Here is a 15,468-nt window from a genome sequence, read left to right on the forward strand (position 1 = left end):
GATGGCTGGCTAGAAGCAGCTAGTATGCACCTCTATCATGGAGAGAAATAGAAGGGGTGAGTAAATACAGCATTTTCAGCTGAAACATCCAGGTACACACATTGGGATTCATAAAGCAAAAAACTTGACCCACAGAGAACAAGGAAAATCAAGGCAGGATGACCACCCACCTAGGAGTGATACAGAGTCAGGGGAGCCTCCCCTACACAGAGAAGTGACGTGTGAGTGACTGATTCCGGGCAACCATTCTTCTCCCATGGATCTTTGCAACCCTCAGGTCAGGAAATCCCCTCATGAACCGACTCCATCAGGGCCTTCAGTCTAACATGGGGTCTTAGCAGAGCAGCCATCCAGGCACACGTGGAGCCCTAGGTGGTTCAGATACTTGGGGTTCCCAGAAAAAGTGGTTGCAACTTCAGCAAAGTCAGAGATTAGACTCTTGAACGTACTCTAGGAAAGGAGGTGATCCAGGGGGCCTGAGTAGCAATGGTCTACAGGCATCACTCCCATGGCATCTCCTGGGATAAGACCCACTGCTTGAAACTTCAGTCATCCACCAGTAGCAGCATTACACCTCCCTGAGACCAAGCTCTGAGAGGGAGGTGCAAGCTACCATCTTTGCTGTTTCATAGCCTTAGCCATTGTTGCCTTTAGCGCAGCTGCCCTATGGAAGAGTAGCCGGCTTGCTTTTTTACACAGGTCCGTGATCATGCTTCTCCTCTCTGGGCTGGTGAGTGAATGAGTGATTCTGGGTATCCATGCTTCTCCCATGGATCTTTGCAACTTTTGGGTCAGCCCCCTGAATTATCTCCTTTCCTAGAGGTATGGACAGGGGTCTAACCCCCAACTTTGCTCAAATTGCTGCCACTTTTGCTGGGAAGCCCAGGTATCTAAAGTGCCCAGGGCTCCATATGAGTGGCTGCTCTGCTAATATTCCATGTAGCTCTGCATGTCAGACTGCAGACTGGGCTCTCCAGGCACCCTAGCCAGTGTTTTCTGGGTTGCAGTGGTTCCCAGCCTCCCTGGGATGGAGGTCCCTGTGGGAGGGTTGGGCCACCATTTTTGCTGTTACGCAGCCTTAGCCATTGTTGCCTTTGAGCTCTAGGGATTCTGAGGTGACTAGGGACTGGAAAAGTCCCCCAGAACAGTGCAGCTGCTCTATGGATAAACAGCCAGACTGCATTTTCACATGGGTCCCAGATCTTAGTTCTCTTCATCAGGCAGAATTTCCTGACCACAGTCTACAACCACCCCCACCAGTGTTTTCTGGTCAGCAGCAGTTTCCAACCTCCCTGGGATGGGGCTACCAGAGGGAGAGGTAGGCCACCATCTTTGCTGTTTCTCAACTTAAGCATGGTGGCCTTTAGGCTTTGGAGAGTGTGAAGCAACTGGAGGTTCAAGCAGACCCCCAGAACAGCACAATTGCTCTATGAAAAAGCAGCCAGAATGCCTTTTTATGCAGGTTCCTGATTTTGATCCTTCTCACTGGATGGGACATCCTGATTGGGGTCTCCAGCCACCCCTGCTGTTGTTTTCTGGTCAGCAGCAATTTCAAAACTCTCTGGGATGGAGCTCTCAGAAGGTGGAGTGGACTGCCATCTTTGCTGTTTAGTAGCCTTAGCCATTGTTGCCTTCAGGCTTTAGAGAGTCCAAGGTGACCAGGGACTGGAGTGAACTGCCAGCAAAGCACTGCTGCCCTTGGGAAAATAGGCCAGACTCCTTTTTCAAGTGGGTCCATAATCCCATTCCTCCGCAGTAGGCGGGATCTACCAAGTGGAGACTCCAGCCACCTCCTGCTGGTGTGTTCAGGCTGGCAAAATGTATGTACTTCCCTGGGCTGGAGCTCCCAAAGGGAGGGGGAGGGGCAGGCCACCATTTTTCTGTTTCACAGCCATCACTAGTGATAACTTCAGGTCCTGGAAAATCTGAGGAGACTAGGGACTGGAGATGACTACCAGCATACCACAGCATCCTTATGAAAAAGTAACCAGACTGTTATGTGGGCCCTTAAACCTATATCTCCTCACTAAGCTTGGGCCCACAGCACAGATCCCGCATTCTGGACAATTGCACTGAATGATTACTCACCTGCATCTCTCTGGGGTGGAGCCCCCAGCAGACAGGCAAAAGACCTTCATCCACAACCACTGCTAAGGTCCTTTCCACTGTTGCCTCCAAGTTGGGGAAGGCAACAGTGAGATCACACAAGAGCTGTGATAGGCAGACTTGGAGTGCCAATTTGTGATCTACAGCCAGCACTCAAGTAGGAAACGAGCCCACATGTTCAGGGCATTGACAGAGAGCATGGCTGCAACTGTGAGGAAATGTAGGGGAGCCATGTGACCAAGCAAGAGCCCACCAACTGACCACAATACCTAACCACCACCTACTGGTTCACACCACAAAGTTTCAACACCAAAAATACCTCACTAACATATCCGCCCTGTGAAACCAAAGACAAGAAGTCATTTACAAATAAAGACTCTGCACAAAGCCTTGGCCCAGTGAAAACATTCAGAAAAGAAGTCTACTGACTGCACTCAATCTGCACCACAGCTAAAGGGACACCCAAACACAGAGATGAGAAAGAACCAATGCAAGAACTCTGTCAACTCAAATGGCCAGAGTGTCTTATGTCCTCCAAATAACCCCACTAGTTTTCCAACATGAGTTCTTAACCAGGATGAATTGGCTGAGATAACAGAAATAGAATTCAGAATGTGGATAGTAATGAATATCATCAAGATTCAGAAGAATGGCAAAACCAATCCAAGGAAGCTAAGAATCACAATAAAATGATACACAGATCTGATCTGATAGAGCTGAAAAGCACACTACAAAAATTCCACAAGGTTATCTCCAGTATTAACAGCAGAATAAACCAAGATGAGGAAAGAATCTTGGAACTTGAAGGCTTGATCCATGAAATAAGACAGTCATATAAAAAGGGAAAAAGAATGAAAAAGGTTAAACAAAACTTCTGAAAAATATGGGATTACGTAAAGAGGTAAAACTACAAATTATTGGCATCCCTGCAAGGAATAAGGAGAAAGCAAACAACTTAAAAGACATATTTCAGAAAATTGTTCATGAAACTTCTCCAAACTTGCTAGAGAGGCCAACAGTCAAACTCAGGAAATACAGAGAACCCTTGCAAGATTCTATACAAGAAGATCATCCCCAAGACACACAATCATCAGATTTTACAATATCAAAATGAAGAAAAGAAAATTAAAGGCAGCTAGAGAGAAAGGGCAGGTCACCTACAAAAGGAACCCATCAGGCTAACAGTGGATCTCTCAGTAGAAATCCTACAAGCCAGAAGTGACTGGGGGCTTATATTCAACATTCTTAGACAAAAAATCTTCAACCAATAATTTCATATCCAGCCAAACTAAGCTTCCTAAGTGAACATGAAATAAATTTTTTTTTATTTCAAATAAGCAAATACTGAAGGAGTTGGTTACCAACAGACTTGCCTTACAAGAGATCTGTAAAGAAGCACTAAATATAGAAAGGAAAGGTCACTGACAGCCAACACAAAAACACACATAAATACACAGACTAGTGACACAATAAAGCAACTATACAAACAAACTGACATAATAACCAGCTAACAACACAATGGCAAGATCAAATCCACACATATCAATAATAACCTTGACCATAAATGGGTTAAATGCCCCATTTAAAAGACAGAGAGCAGCAAGCTGGATAAAGAACCAAGAGCCAATGGTGTGCTGTCTTCGAGAGACCCCTCTCATCTGCAGTGACACCCATAGGCTCAAAAAAAATATTTTCCAAGCAAATGGAAAACAAAAAAAAAGCAGGAGTTAAACAATCCTATTTGCAGACAAAACAGACTTTAAAACAACAAAATTTTTAAAAACACAAAGAAGGGCATTACACAATGGTAAAGGGTTCAATTCAATAAAAAGACCTAACTATACTAAATATTAATGCACCTAACAGAGGAGCACTGAGATTCATAAACCAAGTTCTTAGAGACCTACAAAGAGACTTATACTCCCACACAAGAATAGAGGGAGACTTTCACACTCCACGGACAGTAGTAAACATATCATTAAGGCAGAAAATGAACAAAGATATTCAGGATCTGAACTCAGCATTGGACCAAATGGACCTTATGGACCTCTATAGAGTTCTCCATCAAAAAACAACAGAATATACATTCTTCTCATCACCACATGGCAAAAAGTCTAAAATCAACCACACAATCAAACATAAAACAATCCTCAGCAAATGCAATAGAAAAAAATCATACTGAACACACTCCAAGATCACAGCACAATAAAAACAGAAATTAAGGCTAAAAAATTACTCAAAACCATCCAATTATATGGAAATTAAACAACCTGCTTCTTAATGAGTTTTGGGTAAATAATAAAATAAAGGCAGAAATCAAGAAGTTCTTCAAAACTAATATGAATGAAAAGACAACATACTAGAATTTCTGGGACACAGCTAAGGCAATGTCAAGAGAGAAATTTATATCATGAAATGCCCAAATCAAAAAGAAAGATCTCAAGTTAACAACCTAAAATCACAACTAAAAGAACTAGAGAAGCAAGAGCAAACCAACCCCAAAGCTAGCAGAAGATAAGAAATAACCAAAATCAGAGCTGAGCCAAGGAGATCAAAACACACACAAAAAAATCATTCAAAAGATCAATGGATGCAGTGGTTCTTTTTATTTCTGAAAAAATTAATAAGACAGATAAGCTTCTAGCTAGACTAATAAAGAAGAGAACATTCAAATAAGCCCAATTAGAAATGACAAAGTGTACGCTACCACTGACCCCACAAAAATACAAATAACCATCAGAGACTACTATGAACACCCCTATGCACACAAACTAGAAAACTTAGAAGAGATGGATAAGTTCCTAGACACATACATCTTTCCAAGCCTCAACCAGGAAGAAAGTGTTTCCCTGAACAGGCCAGTAATGAGTTCCCAAATTGAATCAGTAACAAATAGACCAACCAAAAAAAAGCCATGGACCAGACAAATTCACAGCCTAATTCTACCAGATACACAAAGAAGAGTTGGTACCATTTCTACTTAAACTATTCCAAAAAACAGAGGAGGAAAAACTCCTCCCCAAATCATTCTATGAGGCTAGCATCATCCTAATATCAAAACCTGGCAGAGAAACAACAAAAAAGAAAACTTGAGGCCAATATTCTTGATGAACATTGATGCAAAAATCCTCAACAAAATACTAGTAAACCAAAATCCAGCAGCACATGGAAAAGCTAAGCCACCACAATCAAGTAGGCTTGATTGGGATGCAAGGTTGGTTCAGTATATGCAAATAAACAAATGTGATTGATCAGAACAGAAGTTAAGACAAACTATATGATGATCTCCATAGATGCAGAAAAGACTTTGATAAAATTCAACATCTCTTCCTGTTAAAAACTCTCAATCTACTAGGTATTGAAGGACCATACCTCAAAATAATAAGAGCCCTTTATGACAAACCCACAGCCAATATCATACTGAGTAGGCAAAGGCTAGATGCATTCTTCTTGAATACTGGCACAACACAAGGATGCCCTCTCTCACCAGTCCTACTCATTATAGTATTGGAAGTCCTGGCCAGGTCAATCAGGCAAGAGAAAGAAATAAAGTGTATCCAAATAGGAAAAGAAGTCAAATTATCCTTATTTGCAGATGACATGATTCTGTATCTAGAAAACCCCACAGTTGGCCCAAATCTCCATCAACTGGTAAACAGCTTCAGCAAAGTTTCAGGATACAAAATCATCATACAAAATTCATCAGCATTCTTATGCACCACCACCAACCAAGCCAAGATCCAAATCAGGAATTCAATCCCATTCACAATTGCCCAAATAATACCTAAGAATATAGCTAACCAGTGAGGTAAAAAATCTCTACAATGAGAATTACAAAATGCTGCCCAGTGAAATCAGAGATGACACAAATGAATGGAAAATAATCCATGTTCATGGATAGGAAGAATCAATATCATTAAAGTGGACATACTGCCCCAAAGAATTTACAAATTGAATGCTATTACTATCAAACTAATAATGACATTCACAGAACTAGAAAAATCTATTTTAAAATTCATATGGAACCAAAAAGAGCCCAAATAGCCAAGGTAATACTAAGCAGAAAGAAAAAAGTTGGAGGCATCACATTACCTGACTTCAAAATGTCCAACAGGGCTACAGTAATCAAAACTGCATGGGTACTGGTACAAAAACAGACATTTATACCAACAGAGTAGAAGAGAGGGCCCCGAAATAAGGCTGCACACCTACAACCATCTTATCTTTGACAAGGCTGTCAAAAAGAAGCAATAGGGAAAGGACTCCCTATTCAATAAATGGTTTTGGGATAACTAGCTAGCCATATACAGAAGGTGGAAACTGGACCCCCTCCTTACACTACATAAGAAAATCAACTCAAGATAGATTGAAGACTTAAATGTAAGACTCAAAGCTGTAAAAACTCTGGAAGACAACCTAAGCAATACTATGCTGGACATAGATAGTGGCAAAGATTTCATGACAAAGATGCCAAAAGCAATCACAACAAAAGCAAAACTTGATAAAATTGATCTAATTAAACATAAGAGTTTCTGCACAGCAAAAGAAACTGTCAGCAGAGTAAATATAAAACCTACAAAACGGGAGAAAATATTTGCCAACTATGCATCTGACAAAGGTCTAATATCCAGCATTTATAAGGAACTTAAACAAATTTACAAGAAAACAACCCCATTAAAAGTAGGTAAAGGACATGAGCAGACAGTTTTCAAAAGAAGACATACATGCAGCTAACAAGCATATTTTAAAAAGCTCAGTATCATTGATCATTAGAGTAATGCAAATCAAAACCATTGTGAGATACCATCTCACACCAGTCAGAATAGCTATTATTAAAAAGTCAAAAAATAACAGATGCTGGCAAGGTTGCAGAGAAAACTGAACACTTATACAGTTAGTGGGAGTGTAAGTTAGTTCAATCTTTGTGGAAAGCAGTGTGGCAATTCTTCAAAGAGCTAAAATCAGAATTACCATTTGACTCAGCAATCCCATTCCTGTGTATAGACCCAAAAGAATATAAATTGTTCTACCATAAAGACACATGCATGCCTATACTATTCACAAATAGCAAAGATATGGAATTAACCTAAATGTCCACCATGGCAGATTGGATAAAGAAAATGTACATATACAACACAGAATATGTATTAGTCCAGTCTCACATTGCTATCAAGAACTACCTGAGACTTGGGTGGGGTTTTTTTGTTTGTTTGTTTGTTTGGGTTTTTTTGTTTTTGTTTTTGTTTTTGAGATGGAGTCTCACTCTGTCGCCCAGGCTGGAGTGCAACAGTGCAATCTCAGCTCACTGCAACCTCCACCTTTAGGGTTCAAGAGATTCTCATGTCTCGGTCTCCTGAGTATCTGGGACTACAGGTGTGCACCACCACACAGGCTATTTGTATTTTTATTTTTAGTTTTACAGGTATTTGTATTTTTAGTAGAGACAGGGTTTCATCATGTTGGCTGGGCTGGTCGCAAACTCCTGAACTCAGGTGATCCACCCACTTCAGCCTCCTAAAGTGCTGAGATTACAGGCATGAGCCACCACACCTGGCCAGACTGAGTAATTTATAAAGAAGAAAGGTTTAATTGACTCATGATTCTGCAGGGTGTACAGGAAGGATGGCTGGGGAGGACTCAGGAAACTCACAATCACAGCAGAAGGCAAAGGGGAAAAGCAGGTAAAATCTTCACATGGCAGAGCAGGAGAGAGAGAGAGTCAAAGGGGAAGTGCTACACATTTTTAAACAACCAGATCTCATGAGAACTCACTCACTATCATGAGAACAGTAAGGGGGAAATCCATCCCCATGATCCAGTCTCCCCCTAACATTGGGAATTACAATTCAACATGAGATTTGGGTGGGGACACAGAGCCAAACCATATCAGAATATTATGCAGCCACATAAAAGAATGAGATCATGTCCTGCAGGAAAACGGACAGAGCTGGAGGCCATTATCTTTAGTAAACTAATGCAGGAACAGAAAACCAAATACTGCATGTTCTTACTTATAAGTGGGAGCTAAATGATGAGAACATATGGACACAAAGAAGGGAACAACAGATAGTGGAGACTACTTGAAGGTGGAGGATGGGAGAAGGGAGAGGATCAGAAAAAAAATAACTGTTGGGTACTAGGCTTGGTACCTGGGTGATGAAATATTCTGTACAACAAACCACTGTGACATGAGTTTACCTATCTAAAAAAAAAAAAAAAGCAAAAAACATAAACCAAGACCATGTCCTCGTGTCCTTTGCAGCAACATGGATGGAGGTGGAGATCATTATTTTAAGTGAACTAACAAAAGAACAGAAAGCCAAATACCATATATCACACTTATAAGTGGGAGCTAAACATTGAGTACACATGGACACAAGGAAGAAAACAACAGACACTGGGCTTACTTGAGGGTGGAGGTTGGGAGGAGGGTGAGAATGGAAAAAATATCTATCAGGTACTATGTTTATTTCCTGGGTGAAATGATCTGTACACCAAAATTCCATGCCATGCAATTTACCCATATAACAAACCTGCACATGTATCCCTGAACCTAAAATAAAAGTTTTACAAGAAGAAAAAGTAGACATTTTTACATTGTTCCAAATCTTAAAGGGAAAACAGTCTTTCACTATTAATTATGCTGTTACCTATAGACTTTTTACAGATGTTCTCTATCAACATTAGAAAATTCCCTTCTATTCTTATGTTTTGAAGTTTTTATCATGAATGGATTTTACATTTTGTAAAATGTTTTTTCTGCATCAATTGGATCCTATTTGTCGATGATGATTTCAATTCTTTCATATCTTTGCTGATTTTCTGTCTAGTTGTTCTATAATTTGTTGAGTTATATAGAGGAGTATTAAAGTTTCCAATTATAATTTATCTATTTCTCCCTTTAGGTTTATCAGTTTTTGCTTCATATATTTTCTCACTCTTGTAGAACATATTAACTTAGAACTTATTTTTTTCTTCTGCACAGTCCAATCTGCCATGAAGCTGGTAACGAAAATTTTTAGTTTGTATATTTCTTATTTCCAGAATTTTTCTTTAGTTTTTTTATGGTTTCCATTTCTTCACTGAAATAGCCCATATCTTCATTTCCTATGGCCATTTTTTCTTTAGATTCTTGAGTATATTTTTAAAAGTTTTGCTAGTTCCAACATCTGTGTCATCTTTGGGTTGTTTCTATTGAATAATTTTTTCTCTTAGTAATAGACCACATTTTCCTGCTTTTTCACATGCATAGTAATATTAGATTTTAGGCTACATATTATGGATGTTACATTCTTGAGAGTCTTGATTACATTGTCTTCCTGTAAAGAGTTTCCAAGTTTTGTGTCAGGCAGTTAATTTACTGGCAGATCACATTATCCTACTAAGGTATGATTCTAGTCTTTCTTCAAATGGGTCTAAAATACACATTTCTTTAGGGCATAATTCTTATTTCTAAGACATGGTCTTTCTGGATTCACAACTTAACCTATGTAGTTTTCAGTGAGGTTTATACACCATGACTAGTCAGAACTCAAGTATCTGCCAGAGCTTTTACAATATCCTTTACGATGGCCTTTACAATATTCATTCAGCCAAAAACTCCCAAGCAGCTCTTTTCTGCTGCTCCTCCTGCAAAATCTCTGCTTGTTTTGATTAGCATTGAAGTAATGATCCAAGGAAATTTAAATTTCTGGTGCTCCTTTTTCTACACAATTCTTCCCTCCATGATACCCTGCCTCCCCAAATTCTAGCTAGTTAAGTAGCCCTAAACTCTCATATAGGTATTTTCTGCCCAGTAAGTTTACTGCATCCTGTTTGGCCTTCACTTCTCTGTGCAACATTTTTGAAGAAAGATCAGAGTGAATGTGAACTCTCCTTATGTGTTCCATTTCTCTGAAGGATCTAACCAGGCAATGTCCCTTATCCAATACCCCAAATCAGTTGCTTCATATATTTTAAATATTTTTGTAATTGTTTACTATGGAAAGTAAGTCTGATATCCACTATTCATCATAGTAAAGACTAGAATTCCACAGACATTGATATTTTTCAAAAAGTTTCTAAATCAATCTAAAGTGCATTGCATTCTAGGTAAAAGACCACCCAATTAGTTAAATAGTTTAAAATTAATAAGAGCTAACACATATAACAGGCTTATAATACAATATACGAGGCTTATTTAATCTTCACTGCAATTTTGTGAGGTAATTACCAATACTGTACAATTACACAGATGGGAAGCTAGGGCACTGTGACTTTCCCAATATAACATAACTTATAAGTAGTAGAGACAGAATTAAAAAGGCAATATATCTTTGATGTTAATATTTTTAACCCTTTACTGTAATGCCTCTGGGTAAGTATTAACTGTAGGGTTCAGCTAGATTAAATTGAGAAAAGGAGTGCTACTTTCTTCTCAAGGAGTTACTTCTAGTGAGGATATTTTACTAAATGATTTTACTTACTAAAATTTTATTTTAAAACACTACCGCAAAGTATATTGTCACTTATAATTTCATCATCAGAGCTTGTATTTATTGTACAATTGCTATATGCTAAACAATGTGCCAAGTGTTTTATGCACATTTTTTGTTTCTCATAATAAAGCTTTGTGAAAGTAGTGTGCTAGGCTGGCTCTTACTAGCTCATGAGAGCTAATCGTTCAATTTCGGAAGTTTATGAGCTGACTGATGTTCTGTTGGTGGAAGTGATTACACAACAGAAATGGGCAAATACTACAAATTAGGGCTTCCGCTCACCTCAACACTTAAGTTACTTGTTAAATATTTACCAGCAAACCATTGATACTATTAAGTCTGTTTTGGAGTAAGGAAACTGATACTTGAGGTGAGGTGGAAATTAAAAACTTGCTGATGTCCACACAGCAAATAGCAGCTAAGCTGAAAATTTCAGAACCTAGATCTGTGCACAAGGTTAGCCATCACACTGATCAGGTGTATGGTGATGACACTAATCTTGATTATTTGGGCATGTAGAAATAGATAGAAGGGAGAGGTCACGCAATATCGGATAATTTTGATTTTAAAGGCAGTTTAAAGATTAGTTTTTTAAATATTTGGACTGAGTATTATTTAAGTAGACACATGATGATTATTTTGCCACTTCTCTTTTTACATTTGGAATTTTTGTTAAAAAAAACCCAGATGATAAAAGCATCAGATGCTCTGTGATATCTGCACAGAAATTTTCTTATACAGAGCCTTGTAATTATCTTGCCCAGACACATGGTAGAAGGAGAATTATGCCCTGTATTTTCTGCTAAGCAGAGTTTGAGGGTACTGTTTAGAGTGTTTTACCTGACAATTAAAATGTTTTGGCTCACAGCATTACTAAATGAGCCTCAGAAAGTTACAGAAGGCAATAGGGCCAATCATAAGAAAGTTTTCACTTCTCTTGAGTGCAATAAATAATTAAAACATTATTGAGTGCACATTTTATACCAGGTACTATTTTAAATGATTGATAAGTTTTAATTACTTTGATCTTTGTAATAAACCTATTTCAGGGGAGAAGGAAAGTTGCCAGTTGTTCCTCCTCTCCCCAGTCTTGCCATCATAGCTAAATCACTCCTACATCCCAAGTGAAGTTGAGCTACCTCACTACAAAAAATATATATTTTAAATACACAGTAATAGTTTTATACAATATTCAAATAAGAAAATACAGCTTTCTTTACTTGAGATTTTTCTTTGTCAGATCCAAAATGAAGATCAGAGTAGGCAAGCAGAAGGGCCATGTTTATATTAGGCATCCCTTTCGTTTCACTACAGACCATTATGAATATCCAGCGCCAGCTGAACTCATGACCAACTCGAGACAAAACAGGGCTCATTAACAGAAGGGTCACAAATCTAAAAGACAAAACAATTTTTACAAAGTTATTCTTTCATATGAGTTTCTTTCCATTTCATGCTACTCTATTCTAATCTACTCCTTGTAGAATTCCTAACTCTCAAACAAATGAGACATCTTTCACAAACTGTTGACATGACACCAAAGAAATGCAGCAGGTATTCCATAGAGAGACACGCCAAGAGAATGGTATTATTCTTTGTTTCTTTCTACTAGGTGAGTAGCATAGTAAGTTTACATCATCCTTGAGTGGTGCTGCTTCAGGAGGAAAAAGAAAAGTTCGAGACGTGTTGTACACAAATTCTGAATCCCCACCCCAAATAAAAACAAATCTAATGAATAAGAAGTGAGAAAATGTTCTCTGTTTCTTTTTGTTTATAGATTTTAATCTTGCTGAATTGGTCCAATATTGGCCAGATTTTTTTTCCTTCAGTCATACATCATTCCTATGTTTTACACTAATTTTATCTGATAATTTGGGAAATAATTTTCTTTTACTTGGCACTAGATGCCTTGACTTCAACAATTCAACTAGATGGAAGTAGAATGTTAACCATTTCAGTAATGGAGATTAAAGAACTATGAGACTGTAGTTATGGTGGTTTTTCTCACTCTATGCTATCTCCTTTTCAGCTACATGAACAGACTTTTTCTACCTCTTAACAGTGGAAAAAGAAACTACAAAAATTATTTGAGAAAAAAAGACATTTACAAAGAGGGCTTCCCTATGATTTTTAAAAAGCAATTTCTAACTATAGTTTTTAATTAATAGAAAATTGTTTGTTATATAATATTGAGCAAAAACAAGATTTTTATTTATAATAGGTACTTAACTTCATGAAATGTCATTACAAAAACATTGGACAAAATATGTCAAATGTTAATTGTGTTTTTTTCTAATTAAAAAAACTTACAGAGTTTGCATTGCTTTGAAATTTAGTTAAAAGCCAAAAAAAATTACAAAGCATTTATTTGCTGATGTTCCTCGGAAAGTTTGAGTCAATTTTTCAATCTAAGGTACGAAATCTTTGTGTTATTTAAAAGATGACCTTCAAACTTACTCAATTATCTATAAATAGAAAAATTTTAATGATGTTCTTACCTTAAAACAATCAGTGTGAAGTAGATATTTAATGAATAGTATATATCAACAAATTTTATATACAAATATGTATGTGCAGGAATTAGAAGTCCAAAGAAAGTAAACACCATGAGAAAAGCAATACGTGATAGAAAAGTCCAGAATCTGCAGCATTCAGAAAAAATTAAAAATATTTATAATTAATTAATTTGACATCTTTATTACGAGGTTTATCTATGTGAATCATTGTGCTAATGATTACCAAAAAATGAATAAAACATTTACAAACAACTTTGACTTGTAGCTGAAAATGATGAAAAGTTATTAAATTATTTTACACAAAAGAAATGACCTGGATAAAGAGGAATTGAAAATATGAGATGGGTGAGGGTCAGTAAAAGATCATAGAATCAACAAATTTTAGTCTCAGTATGGTTGCAGAATTGTGAGAACTTAGGTACTAGATGGCATATAGTGAAAAGATGGGAGATGATACACCTTCTATGTTAAAGAGTTAACATGGACCTGTTACAGGTTGTTTTGAGATGTTAGTAGGATTTAACAGTATTATCTTAGATTTCCACTATTTTCAAGAGTAGAAGTTGGCACATACCATATTTTAGATAGTAAGATTCTTGCAATTGAGTTTATGAAGTAGTTACTTGTACAACTGTGGGAGTGGGTGGTTAAAGAGGAGTGGTGGACATACTTATACAAGGAGAGAAGATCCAGGAATTGAAAGGTGAGGGAGTAGAAGGATTAACTGTATGAATACTGACATCACTAAGAATGGTGATAGAGTAATATTGGAGAGTCACAGTGAGACAGGAACTAAAATCTTCACAAAATGGAGAATGCGACTTAGAGTTCTATAGATAATCACAGTCAAGAGGCAGATGGTATATTCTGATGGCATGAGATTCAAAATTGGATTCTTTTAAGGAAGTAGGAGATAGAATGATTTAGAAATCACTTTGAGGTTCAGAGAGATCACCTACTTCAGTTGTAGGCTCAATAGTACTAGGAATGCAGGCAAGAAAGACATCACAACTTATAAGGAATGAAGAATAAAGATAAGTAATATATTTGAAGATCCAGCTTACAGTTGGAGCAAGAAGGAGAGGAAAACCTTCAGAATCATTCCCCATATATATAACTAATACTTGTGTAGCATTTTAAATTCTTCCCTCAGCTGTGGTCCATTTAATTTTGCCTAAGTGCAAGTACAATTGACTCCCATTGTAATTGGCATGGAATTTTATTGAAGTGCTCCAGAATCCTATAAGACCCTATATCTTTTAAGCTTCTTACACCAGAATTAATTCTATCTTCTATAACGTTGTCCCAAAACTCTAAAAATTATGGTTTACTTTCAGGGCCTTTGTTAACACATATGTTTTCATTATGTGGTTCAGGTCAAGTTTCCACCCTATGTATTGAAGCATTACAGAAAGTGCTCTTCCTTTTGGCTGATAACTACTCACCTCTCAGCTGATTTCCCTTGAGCAAGTCACAATTTGCACTTTTCCACCCATAGTCTTGCTTACATTTAGTTTGGTCATACTTTCTTTTATAACACTGCTAATCCTCTTCAAATGCCCCAGCTTACTCTTCTGATTTGCTTTACACAGCACTTCACTGTCCTTAAAATATTGATCTTTAGGTTTTTTTTGCCTTAAGTTCAACTTAAACTTAATTTTAAGATATTGCATTAAAATATTAAAATATTACTTCTCAATTACTGCACTTTTGGCACCCTCTTACTAGTGGGTACAAGATTTTATATGGGAAATTATTGAGGAGATAATCAGAGACTTGAGGAAGGAGTGGGGAAAGAGAACCAACATGAACTCAAGGTAAGGTTACGAATTTGCTTTAAATTGGAGGATTCAAAGACACAGGCAAGAAAAAATAAAATCTAGGAAAGGTTTTTAGTTGGGCAGTTTTCCAGTCTTTGAAAATCTTACTTCGACCATGTAGATGTAGATATTGTTACTATTATCATATTATAGCTTCCAGTGTATGAAATAAAGTCAAAATATGCTACCCACTTACTCAAGAAGAAGTGTTTCTTCAATTGCTGCTTTAAAACTTGTAGAATTTAAAAGAAGTCCCACAATGGCCAGAGTAAATATTCCTGACATTCCAACTAACTCACCTATTTTTAAAAAAAAATAAAGTATTAATTTAACATCAACAGCAGCACAAATTTTACCCGAGTTAAAAGTATCAGATGTTGTGACAGTACCGTGACTTTTATAGAGAGGCAACTTCACTTGATTTCAGCTGAAAAATATTGCAAATTATTACCAACACCCCATGTCCTTTTTCTTCCTCCAACTTATATCCAATTGTATTATAAAGCCTACTATGGGCATCTTTGCACTGCTTCACATACCCCATTGAGG

General features: G+C 37.4%; 1 protein-coding gene across 2 annotated transcripts in view; it reads right to left on the bottom strand.

The window, feature by feature from the left end:
* Positions 1 to 15,468, bottom strand: part of SLC9C1 (solute carrier family 9 member C1) — a 171,580-nt gene that overhangs the window by 122,476 nt on the left and 33,636 nt on the right. Inside the window, exons 7-9 of one of the 2 annotated variants that reach the window (XM_054482329.1) lie at positions 15,116 to 15,218; positions 13,082 to 13,225; positions 11,804 to 11,978 (exon numbers count right to left, since the gene is read on the bottom strand). In XM_054482329.1, coding sequence (XP_054338304.1) covers positions 11,804 to 11,978; positions 13,082 to 13,225; positions 15,116 to 15,218 — 422 coding nt within the window. The remainder of the gene's footprint in view (positions 1 to 11,803; positions 11,979 to 13,081; positions 13,226 to 15,115; positions 15,219 to 15,468) is intronic. The other variant, XM_054482328.1, reaches the window with a different exon arrangement.

Source organism: Pongo pygmaeus, chromosome 2 (genome assembly GCF_028885625.2).
Source record: "Pongo pygmaeus isolate AG05252 chromosome 2, NHGRI_mPonPyg2-v2.0_pri, whole genome shotgun sequence".
Taxonomy (NCBI): domain Eukaryota; kingdom Metazoa; phylum Chordata; class Mammalia; order Primates; family Hominidae; genus Pongo; species Pongo pygmaeus.